This window comes from Myiozetetes cayanensis, unplaced genomic scaffold, assembly GCF_022539395.1.
Source record: "Myiozetetes cayanensis isolate MyiCay16 unplaced genomic scaffold, myiCay2020 scf20-37, whole genome shotgun sequence".
Classification (NCBI taxonomy): Eukaryota; Metazoa; Chordata; class Aves; order Passeriformes; family Tyrannidae; genus Myiozetetes; species Myiozetetes cayanensis.
The window spans coordinates 1,129,336-1,140,244 of record NW_026087412.1 but is presented as its reverse complement, the minus strand read 5'-3'; the positions used below and the strand labels follow the sequence as shown (position 1 = coordinate 1,140,244).

The following is a 10,909-nucleotide window of genomic DNA, read 5'->3' as shown; positions in this document are numbered from 1 at the left end:
TGAGGCATGTTTGAAAAGCATCTAAAATATACCAAACAGCCTGCAAATATCTCATATTTGGGAGGCTGGGCATGTGCTCTGCCCTTCCTCTATCTCTGTAGGATGTGTTTCAAAGACCCTTTGAATATCCAACTCCTCACCCCATCCCAAAGCCCTTGTGGGTGACTGTGCTCAGCCCTCTGCTCCTGAAGCCTTGGCTCGTGCTGATCTTGGCACAAGGGAAATTAATTTCCTGGCCTCAGCCCAGTGCAGCCTCATTAGGACCTGGCACGATCACCCTGCTGTGCATGGGATGGTGGGGGCCCAGGGCAGGACCATGGTTCCCTCAGGATGCCCGTGGGGATGTGCCAGTGCTGGAGGACATGCCAAGGTCCCATGTTCCAGTGGGATGTGGGACTGACCAGCAGGGAGCAAAAGCCTTCGGGTGCAAGGGGTGTTTGCTGGGGTTCATTGTATTTTACAGTGTCAGCAGCTGCACTGTGTCCCGCTCAGCCCTGGGCATTGCTGCCACTTCCCAGTGCTGTGCCATGCCATGGGTAATCCCAGGGTGCCATTCCCGGAGCAGGGCAGAGGGGGAAGCTGTGCCCTGTGTCTCATTTACCAGCTTGAGCCCAGGACAGCCAGTGTTACAGCAAAGGACTCTTGCCCTGCTCTGGAGGAGGGGATCGAGCCCCCTTGGCTTGGCACTGGGGACAGACCCCCCATCCCACCCTCCTGCTGCCCATGGAAGTGGTGTCTTGGCCCTGGCTTTGTTGCCAGCGTGGATCCTCCTCTCAAACACTGCCAAGGCTGTGAGTGCTGGTGGTTTCTTCACCTGGCTTTGCCCTTTGAAGAATGGGCTAATGGGGGCAGTTTGATGGGGGAAGGAGTGCTCAAGCTCTGCCCCTGGGCTGCACATGCTGAGACCTCAGTACCTGCCCAGCTCTGTGGTGTCCAAACCCTTGTGTGGAGCTATCATGGATTTGAGCACCAAGAAACAAAGACTTAGTAACAGGCTGGGCTCTCCAAACCTCCCAGGTGCTTTGCAGGAAAACACTGGCAATGAGAGGCTGGAGGGAGCCGCAGGTGGGAGCTGCCACTAAGGATGGACCATAGAAGTGGAGGAGCCTGAGGTGGAACCAGAGGGACTTCGTGGAGGAGAGATGGAAAATGAAATATCCAGACAAAGGAAGGAGGTTGCAATATAAGATTGGGCTTGGCAATGTAAGAAAGGGAAGAGACAAAAGCAGTCTCCCAGCAAAACGCTGGAATTTAACTTTCCCAGCTGCAGAGGGAAAACAATGACTTCCCACACAAAACTAGTTGATGGGCTGTGCTGATGAGGAGATGTCTGAGGAATTTCAATTAAAAGGCAGCGACACTGACAAAGGCGATGAGATTGAAGTGTTGGGAGGTAAGCGAGCGATGGGGAGGGAAGAACAATAACTGGCGAGGGAGGGAACGGTGCCTGCTCAGCGCTGCGTGGGCTGGGCCCTTCCCAAGGTGGCAGAGACCTCTCCTGCTGTGCCTGGCAGGGTGCTGGGGTCCAGCTCCAATCCGTGTCCCGTGCCCTGTGCACCCTTCCCTGCCTCCGTGGCTCTGCTCCATGGGGAGCTGCTGGCTCCAGCAGAGCTGTCCCCTCTGTCTGACATCTCTGATGGGTGTCTGCTCATCTGCAACATGAAATCATGATCTCTGCATTCTTGAGTCAGCCCTGTGAGCTTGGTGTCACCTTTGTCCCCAGCTGCCCTCCTGCACCTCCCATCCAGGTGATGCCCACTGCCCTCAGGCCCTTCTTCTTCAGCCACTCTGGAGCCAGAGCTGTGTGTGCCCTTGGCAGAGGACCTGGAGCTGAACAGAGAGCAGGAAGAGCTGTCAGAGTTACATGCGATTAGGAGAGTCACAGAATTGTTTGGGTTGGAAAATCCCCCCAAGATCATTGAGTCCAACCATCCCCCAGCACTGCCAAGGCCACCACTAACCCAGCTGGCCCCAAGCTGCCACATCCACAGGGCTTTGAAACCCCTCCAGGGATGGGGACTTCACCCCTGCCCTGGGCAGCTGTGCCAGGGCTGGACAGTCCTTTCTGTGAAGAAATTTTCCCAATATCCAACCTGACCCTCCCCTGGCACAACTGGAGGCCGTTCCCTCTCCTCCTGTCCCTGTTCCCTGGGAGCAGAGCCCGACCCACCCTGGCTCCCCCCTCCTGTCAGGGAGCTGCAGAGCCAGAAGGTCCCCCCTGAGCCTCCTTTTCTCCCTTTCCCAGCTCCCTCAGCCGTTCCTGCTGCTCCAGCCCCTTCCCCAACTCTGTTCCATTCTCTGGACACGCTCCCACCCCTCAGTGCCTCAGTGTCTTTCTTTTTGTGAGGGGCCCAAAACCAACCCCAGGATTCAAGGTTAAGCCTCACCACTGCCCAGCACAGGGGGTCAGAGAAGCTCCCTGACCTCTGGCTGGTGGCACTGCAGTACGTGACAGCAGAGGCACAACGTGGAGCACGTGGAAAGAGCCTGCACCATCTTTCTTGCAGCCACCAGGCAAGGAAGATGAATATCTTCCAAGCTGGCGCAGCTGACATGGTGTCTGATGGGAATAGCTCGTCCTTGCAGCCTGCCTGCTGGAGAGACTGCTCTGCTCCATCCGAGCTGGCACCAGGAGCTGGGGCCAGGAGGAGAGCGGGCTCGGCGTGCTCCTGGACTGCCTGGAGAGGAATGGCTCCATCCTGACCAGGAGCAGGGGCTGGAGCAGCTGAGGGAGCGTGGGGGCAGCTGCAGCACGAGCAGTGGAACCACCTGGGCCGGCAGGAGGAGGGAGAGATGGCCTCGCACCGAAATATCTCGCTTGGCTCTGAGCGTGGCGCGGAACTTCTGGCACACAGAACCCTGGGAGGCCCCGCGCCAAAGAAAACAGCCAGATTTCAACCCCCGAAGCAGAGTGTTTGTGCAGAGCAGCTGGGCAGAGCGCGGTGCTCGGCCCCAGGCGGGCTCATCGTGTCTCCAGCCCTGTGTGGAGCTCTGTCCCCCAGCGGGGGTGGCTGAGCCAAGGGCAGGTGCTGTCCCCATGGCCGCTGGCACAGGTGGCACTGGTGGCACCAGCTGCCTGTCTGTGCCTGCATTCACAGACCCCCACACAGCAGCACAGCGGCCCTCTTACCTTGACCACCTGGTGTGGACGAGCTGATTTTCTACCCTTAAAAACAAATTTACAAATACGTAGATGGCTGTGAGCACCAGGCAGCCACTGGCACGGCCAGCCCCGCTCAGAGCCCTGCCAGCCCTGCTTCCCCCAGGCACGCCGCATCTCCAGGCGTCTGTTGTTCCATTAAGCTATTTTTAGCAAATATATCCCCCTTAGTTCAGCTGCCGTTATCTGATTAGTTCCTGTAACTATATGAGGAGCAACATCTCCAGGCGTGACTGCGATTCTGAGCAGGCTGTGTCTCTGCACACGCCTTTCCTACAGGAGAGAAACTTGCTGGAGATGCCTCTTGCCACTCTGAGCTCTGATTTTGGGGGCCCAGGGGCCGTGGGGATCAGCCCTGCTGCAGCCACTGGAGCACACGACCTTTGGTACAGGCAGAATTTTCCAGGCCTGCTTGCCGGCTGCTGGCTGCTGATAAGGGGCCATCTCCTCCGGCGTTGCCCTGATGCGGCCACGATAAGCAGCTGGCTTTGTTTGCTCCCGAGCTGTTGATGGAGATTTCCATCGTCATCAACTGGAGATGGGAGAGGGGAAAATCCTTGTGCAGCAGCAAGACAGCCTGTGAGGGCGTGCCCTGAAGGCACACAGAGATGCCAGGGCTGGGTACTCCCTTCCTTCGGGCAGATACCACTGGGAAAAGCTGCAGCATGGCCACAGCACAGGGGCTGGTTAAAACCTGCAGCCCCATAGACGGTTCCAGCATTGCACTTTGCTCCGAGGCCTCAGCCTCTATTGACTGCAGCTGTCCCAGAAAATCAGATTATAGAGCAAAACCCTGGCATCCAGTCTGCTCTGCCAGGCAGGTCTTCTGTCTCCCAGCTAGATCGTTGGGATCAAGAGCACATGAAGGGAAGTGGGAAGGTGAGGCTCCACCCTGACAGCTTTTCCTTCAGCCTCAGCTGTGTCAGAGGAGTGCTGCAGACACAGAGCTCCTCAGCATTCCCTGGAGCCTGTGACAGCCGTGGCCATGCCTGAGACTCAGGGTGGGAGAAGGGGACCTCACCCAGGAGCCACGCATGGAAGCTCCTGGCCCACCTCCCTTGTCCATGGCCAAATCCATCAGAGCCCTGCTGCCTGCTCCTGCTCCTCCCCTGGGGTGCTTCAGAACCCTCGAAAAGGGATTATCTATAGATTTTAAATGCTCCCAGAGGGAAAAATCTCATCTCTGGCCACAGTGAGAATGACCCCTCAGCATCCTCAGGGCTGTCACCTGAGCTCCAGCGCTGCCCCCAGGCTTGCTGGGATGCTGATCCCGCTGTCACCTCCCCATGCCAGTGCTGTCCCCTATTCCATCCTCACCGTTTGCCTGCCTGGCTTCTCACCACAGCGATTTATTTCCCAATCCTGCTCTGCTGAGCCTGTTGAAGCCCCCCTTCCCAGCCAGGCCGAGGCTGCACTACTGGGATCTGTCACAGAGCTGAAGACATTTATTCCGGCTGAGAGACCCGCCAGCGCCTCGGGTGACATTTGTGAGCAGAGAGAAATGCCAAGTGTTGCTCGTTGAAACTAGTTGCTGAGACAGACCGGGGGAACCTGGGCTACCGTCCCCGTGCCCCGCAGCCCACGCCGTGTCCACACAGTGCCCTTGACCTTGCTCCACGACCCCCTCACACCGCGTTCCTCGAGGGATGCTGCCAGCAGCAGGGGGTCCGTGTCCGCGTCGCGTGGCCGCCCCGCACTGTGGCAAACCCGAGCAGGGTGGGACCCGCTACGGGACGGACCCCAAGCCGCGCTGGGGAGCCGCACCAGGGATGGAGCGTGCGGAGGCGGCGTGGGGGGCTCCACGCTGCTCCCCGGCGTGCGGGCATCCCCGGTGCCTGTGACCCCAACCTTTGCGGCTCCATTCGCTCCCGCAGAGCCCACGCACCCCAATCCCAGCCCCCGGTTCCCCGTCGATCCCCTGTTCCCGGTTCCCCGATCCCCCGGTACCCCCGGTACCTCCCGATCCCCGAGCCCGGCGCTGCGGGGCGCGGGAGGGGCGTGGCCAGCTCTCAGACCACGCCCTCCCGGCGGCCGCTCGGCGCTGCCATTGGCGGAGTGGCGCGGGGGGCGGGGCCGGGCGGCGGCGGCTCCCGCGCCCCCTCGCCCGGCGCGGCCGCGGCCCCGGCCCGCGATGTCGCGCAAGAAGGCGGCTCGGGGAAAAGGCGGCGGTGCCGCGCCCTCGGCCGCGCTGCCCCCGGCACAGGGCACCGCCCGGGCCGCCGCCGCCGCGCCCCGGGGCAGCTCCGCCACCGCCCCCGAGCTGCCCCGCAACGGCGGCGCGGTGGCCGGGCGGCCCTCGCTGAGCAGCAGCGGAGAGTTCTACGACCTCGCCTTCAAGGTGCGGGGCCCGGGGGTGCTGCGGGGAGGGGGCCGGCAGCCCGGGGCGCGGGGTCAGTCGGGTGCGGGGTCGGTTATAGCGTCCCCGAAGTTCCCGGGGTCAGGACCGGGCGGGCATCCCTGAATCCCTGCATCCCTACTTCCCTGAATCCCTGCATCCCTACTTCCCTGAATCCCTGCATCCCTGCTTCCCTCCCTCCCAGCCCCGGCATCCCGTCCCTCCGCAGCCTCCCGGTCGGGGTCTCCGCGGGGACTCCGGTGGCGGCAGGGTCGGGGTCCGCGGGGGCTGCGCTCGCAGAGCCCCCCGGCAGCGGGGCTGCTGCTGCGGGACTTGTGCAAGTGATGGTCGAAGGCTGCTCCGGGGAGTTGCTGTGGCCTCCCGGCTCCTCCTTAACCTACAGAAAACGGGGCTGTGAGCGGGGTGACGGCACCCCTCGGGTGGCATCGAGTCTGCTCTGGCTGCTGCTGAGATGTCTCCAGCTTTCTGGGCTCAGATGGCTTCTTCTCTCTGCTTCAGATCCTGCCGAGAGAGTCACAGAACAAATTAATTTGCATCCCCCCCCACTTCATCATTCGAGCTGATGCAAGCCCAGCTTGAAGCTCACTTGATCTTTTTAGGACTCAGTTATCAATACTGGGGCTCATTTAGTGATTTTGGCTGAGGCCACGACTCAGTGCAGACGCTCTGGCTGTTTCTGACACGGATCTCTGTAGCCATGTGGGGGACTGAGCCTGGAGAACACGGCTTTGCTGGGGCAGGTCCTACCTCGATGTGTGGTGTCGAGAGCTCAGTGCCGGTGGCAGTCAGTGTGGCCACCGTGCTAAGGTTTGGGATGTGGGGTAGGAGGTGAGGGGTGTTGCAGAAGTGGGTTTGGTTGCTTTGGTAGGCGGTTGGTCCTGATGCAGCTGCAGTAATGGTTTAACAGCTTCCCTAAAATGGAGCCACCTCCGTGTTTGTGCTGGTCCCTGGCTCCTGGAGCTCACCTCTGCCTGCCCAGGCTGTGGCTTTCCCTGGCAATTGTCCCCATGGCACAGGGATGAGCCAAGTGGGTCTCAGAGAAGCCCAAAATGCCCCAGTTAGCCAAAACCTCTGCTAATGGTCTGGCTGATTTTGAACCAGTGGCAGAGAGAAATTGCTTTGTATCCAGTAAAACCCTGGTTTGTTAAACTTTCTCCTTCCCTTGCCCCTCTTCTGAGGCTCCTGAGCTGTGCCCGAGGCAGTGGCCAAAGGCAAGTCCTGTGCACGGGGCTGCACCCTGGCCCTGGGCACTGTGTGTGCCTGGTGAGGCACTGGTGGTGCTGAGAGGGGAGAAGCTGCTGTTGAGGGTCCCCTGTTTCAGAGAGAGGTCTGGAAAGTTAAAAAAACCCCAATATTTAGTACTAAAATTGACTTCCCCCCCTTCCCTCGGCTTTGCACCAATACACCCGTGGCTGCCCTCCCCCCTTGTGCCAGGGCTCGGTGTGTGGTGCTCCTGTGGGATGCCAGCGTGGGGCTCTGCACTGTGGCTGGATCCTGCCCTCCTGGGCAGAGCCCTCCTGCCCCAAAACGAGCTACACCTGCACCCGGGGCTGCTGCCACCTCTCAGGCAGAGCCATGGTGGCGTTTGCCCCTTTGAGTGGCTCCTGGGAGGGTTTGGTGTGACCCAGGGCAGTCCCTGCCTCAAAACCATTTAAATCCCGTCATGGCCTGATGGCTCTCGGAAGGCTGATGGGAGCACCTTGGGAGAGAGGGAACCTGCCATGGCCAGTGCAGAAGGAGCTCAGGCAGCTCCACGGTCCCAGATTTCTCAGTGGTGGGAAGCTGTCATCCCGCTGAGGGGAGAGGGCTCCGTGCCCCAGGGGGCAGGGGCTGTTGGTTGGGGCAGAGGTTCTGGGGAGCTGTATGTGGGAGCAGGCTCAGCTCTGTGCTGGTCTCTTTGTGGCAGGGAGTGCCTGCCCTGCCTGCACCTCCAGGGTGGCTGCTGGGTGGGGAAACTGAGGCAGGTGGCACCAGGAGCTGCTCCCTTGGCATCCACGGAGGACCAGGGGGGCAGCTGTGGGCATGTGTGGGTCCTATGGAAGGAAGTTGCTTGCAGAGGGCTGATGCACCCTGGAGCTGGCACTCATGGTTGGGGACCCCATGAAGTCTCCCCATGGGCAGTTCCACCCTCCCAGAAAGCCCCACAGTGGTGGGGTGCTTTGTGGGTGTTCTGGGAGCCCGTGGGCCCTGCAGCCATCAGGTTACAGCTTGTGCCACCCAGCTGGCACCTCTTGGTTTTCAGGGGGTGTTTGTGCCCCCATGAAGGTCTTGTTAAGTACAGCTTGGGATAAGGTGTCTCGAGCCAGTGCTCAGGGACACGTGGTGCAGGATGGGGAATAATTCTGCTGTGAGTCCCCCCTTTTCCCCTCACCCTCCCCTGGGTCCATCACTCCTGGATGGGCTTTGTTCCCCTCAAGCATGTGGGATCTGCTGCCTGCTCCTGGGATGGAGCTGGGTAATGGCTGCAGGGGCCTTCCTTCCCAAAACCCAGAGTGTAACCCCCTTCCCTCCTCCCAGGTGATGCTGGTGGGCGACTCCGGGGTCGGCAAGACCTGCCTGCTGGTGCGGTTCAAAGACGGCGCCTTCCTGGCCGGCAGCTTCATCTCCACGGTGGGAATCGACTTCAGGGTAAGTGCCCAGGGTGCTTCTCAGGCCCTGCCTGGGGTCTGGCAGGTGAGGGATGGATTTTGCAGAGGAGTAACTAAATGTTGCTCCAAGGACTTAAACCTCATCATCCTGACCCGTGTCAGCTCCACCTCGGGGTCTGATGGCAGTGGAGGCAGCACAGCAGTCTCTTTGTTACAGCTTTGCACGGGGATGGGGGAGCGTGTCCTCTGCTCAGGATCCCGGGGATAATTCCTGTAAGAACTGCTGAGGCCTGACATCTGCCAGTGAAAATATTTCCCTAAGTCGTTTTCAGTGTTTATAAGAGTTATTTGTTTTGGTTTTTTTTCTTGAAACAACAAACCCAAAACTGACGTGAACCAGAATCCCCTGGAAATGTCTCCTGAGCACAGCTTTGGGGTGCCGACATGGGGGTCTGGTGCCAGGTGTCCTGCTCGCTCTGGCTTGGGGGTGTGTGTTGTGCCGAGGGGTCTCTGAGATGTCTGTTTTGTTGGCAGTGATCGGAGCATCCCAGTGCTGGGAGAGTCCTGCAGTCAGTGTGTCGGAGCTGTATGGCTCCAGTGAGGACAGTGGGAACCTGAGGGGATAATGGGGAGGATGAAGGGGCAGAAGGGGAGACACGTCATGCCCTGCAATGGCCTGGTGTGCCCAGAGCATCCCTGGCCAGGCAGGATCACCTTAGTGCCAGCTGGGGGCCTTGAAACCTTCCCTTGGCCGTGTTTCCCCATCAGTACCTTGTGGCTGCCCCTGGTGTGTGTGGTGCTGCCACCCCAGGGGTGGTCCAGCAGAGCAGTGGGGACAGTGACTTTACAGAGGTGGCATCAAAGGAGGTGTTCTGCAGTTGTGCAGGGCACACGAGGCAGCTCTTGCCCCCGGAGCAGCAGCACACCTGGCTGGGCTCCCCGGCCCTCACCAGTCCCCTGACCGTCTGCTCCCCGCAGACTGCGAGTTTGTCACCTCCCAAGACGTCTGGCTGGTGCCACAGGCTCCTGGGCAGGTGCTCTGCCCTGCTCCCAAGGCACCAGCTGCGTCGTCACCGTGCCATGGATTTGGCTCCGTTTCGGTGCTTTTGTGGTGGGTGCAGTGAAGGGCTGGTGGTGATGCCTTTTCCCAGCAGGATCTTGGATCTCTCCCCTTTCTTGTAGGATTTCTGGGAGATGGGTGTCTCTTGTAACCTGCTGTTTTGTGGGGTGTGAGTAATAACTTGCTGCTGCAGTGACATGGGGAAGGGATGAGGGACGGCTCAGAAAGCCTTTGGGAAGGAAATGATGTTTGGTGCCGAGCGAGGCTGTCGGCTGCAGAAGGTGAAATGGGTAAATTGGAGTCTGTAATTTTATACAAAGGTAATTACACAGTATTTCAGGTGTTCTTCAAATGAAAAGCGTTTTATTACTGATTGCAATGATTGATATACCAAGGGCAGTCGTAAAACCCTGTGACTTATTGATTAGAGCACTGAAACGACTGTTACTGAGAAGCAATCAAATTAGGGTTAATTTACTTCTCTAACAGAGCTGCTAGAGCTACATTGCTCTGAAATGGGCAGATTATGCAGTGGGGAAGATCATATGTATGCCCTAAAACTCATTATTATCATCCTTTTAAGGCACTCATAATTTTTGGGGGCCATGGAAATAGTTTTTTGATGTGCATCTCTGTTCCCATTAAGATAATCCTGTTTGCAGGTGCTGTGTAATTGTCCCTCTCGCCGTTGGCACCAGGGTGCAGATGATGCTCCAGGGTGGCAATGCTGGAGGCTTCTGCTGGTTTTAATTTGTGTCTTTCTAATAAGAAAACTGTCACGTGGCAGCTCCTTCTCTCCGAAATTCCCGGATTTGCTCAGGCTTTGCTGGCTGAAGTGGGTGAGGCTGTTTTAGGCGAGGCGGGCTGGGGTGGGAGGGCGTTGCCGGGGTTTGATGAGCTCTCTCAGCCGGTGTTGGAGGTGCTGAACGAGCACAGAGCGTTTATTTTGGTGCTTTAGGGGTGTTTGGCAGGGTTTGTGGGACCTCCCCAAGGCCAGCGCGTGTGGCAGCTGCGCTCCTGCGCACGTGTGACCTTGTTTGGCTGCGGGAGCCGGGACCTGCCGGGACCCTGGATCCCATCCCAGCTGGGGAAACCATGGGGACAGAGCTGCCCAACTCCTGACATTGTTTTTGGGCCATCTCCACTCTTCTTCTTGCCACTTGGTCCTTGCAGGCTCCCTGGGATGGGATGAACAGCCCCTGTGCCCGCCCAGCCGCTCTCTGCCTCCTCTCCCAATCCACCCCCTGGTCCCAGGGGGTCCAGGATCCACTGCTCATTTTCAAGGATGTCAAACCATTAGATGCACACAAAGCTAATGGATGACATAGGCCTGAGTGTATGTAAATTAATAGAAATCCATTTAAAATTAATCTGGCATTATGATTCCTAATGGCCCCCGAGGTTTGTTCCCTCCTACTGTTTGATGTGAGGGAGAGCCTCCTGCATTGTGTTTGTTTATCATCATCTCTTAAACAAAGAAGGATGTTGATCTATTTGGAAAACAAACCACTGATGCTGGGCAAATAAAGATGATTGTAGTATTAAAAAAGGCATCAAAATGGCACCTGTTGGCTTCAAGCTTTGGGGGTGTCAAGTCCTCAGCATTCTTTCCAGTGAAAGGGGGAGCATCTTTAGCTCCTTGAGAAAATTCCAGCCCTCAGCATTCAGCCAGGACAATGCCAGGGTATCCACAGCAGAGGATTTGGCTGGGGGTGCACTGCTGGGGTGACCCCCCCCCCCATGCT

General features: G+C 58.6%; 1 protein-coding gene across 1 annotated transcript in view; it reads left to right on the top strand.

Annotated features, from left to right (window-relative positions):
* The first annotated feature begins 5,291 nt into the window (after positions 1 to 5,291).
* The window catches only part of RAB26 (RAB26, member RAS oncogene family), a 26,980-nt gene continuing 21,362 nt past the window's right edge, over positions 5,292 to 10,909 (top strand). Inside the window, exons 1-2 of the mRNA XM_050317168.1 lie at positions 5,292 to 5,498; positions 8,034 to 8,144. Of these exons, the coding sequence (XP_050173125.1) occupies positions 5,292 to 5,498; positions 8,034 to 8,144 (318 nt within the window). The remainder of the gene's footprint in view (positions 5,499 to 8,033; positions 8,145 to 10,909) is intronic.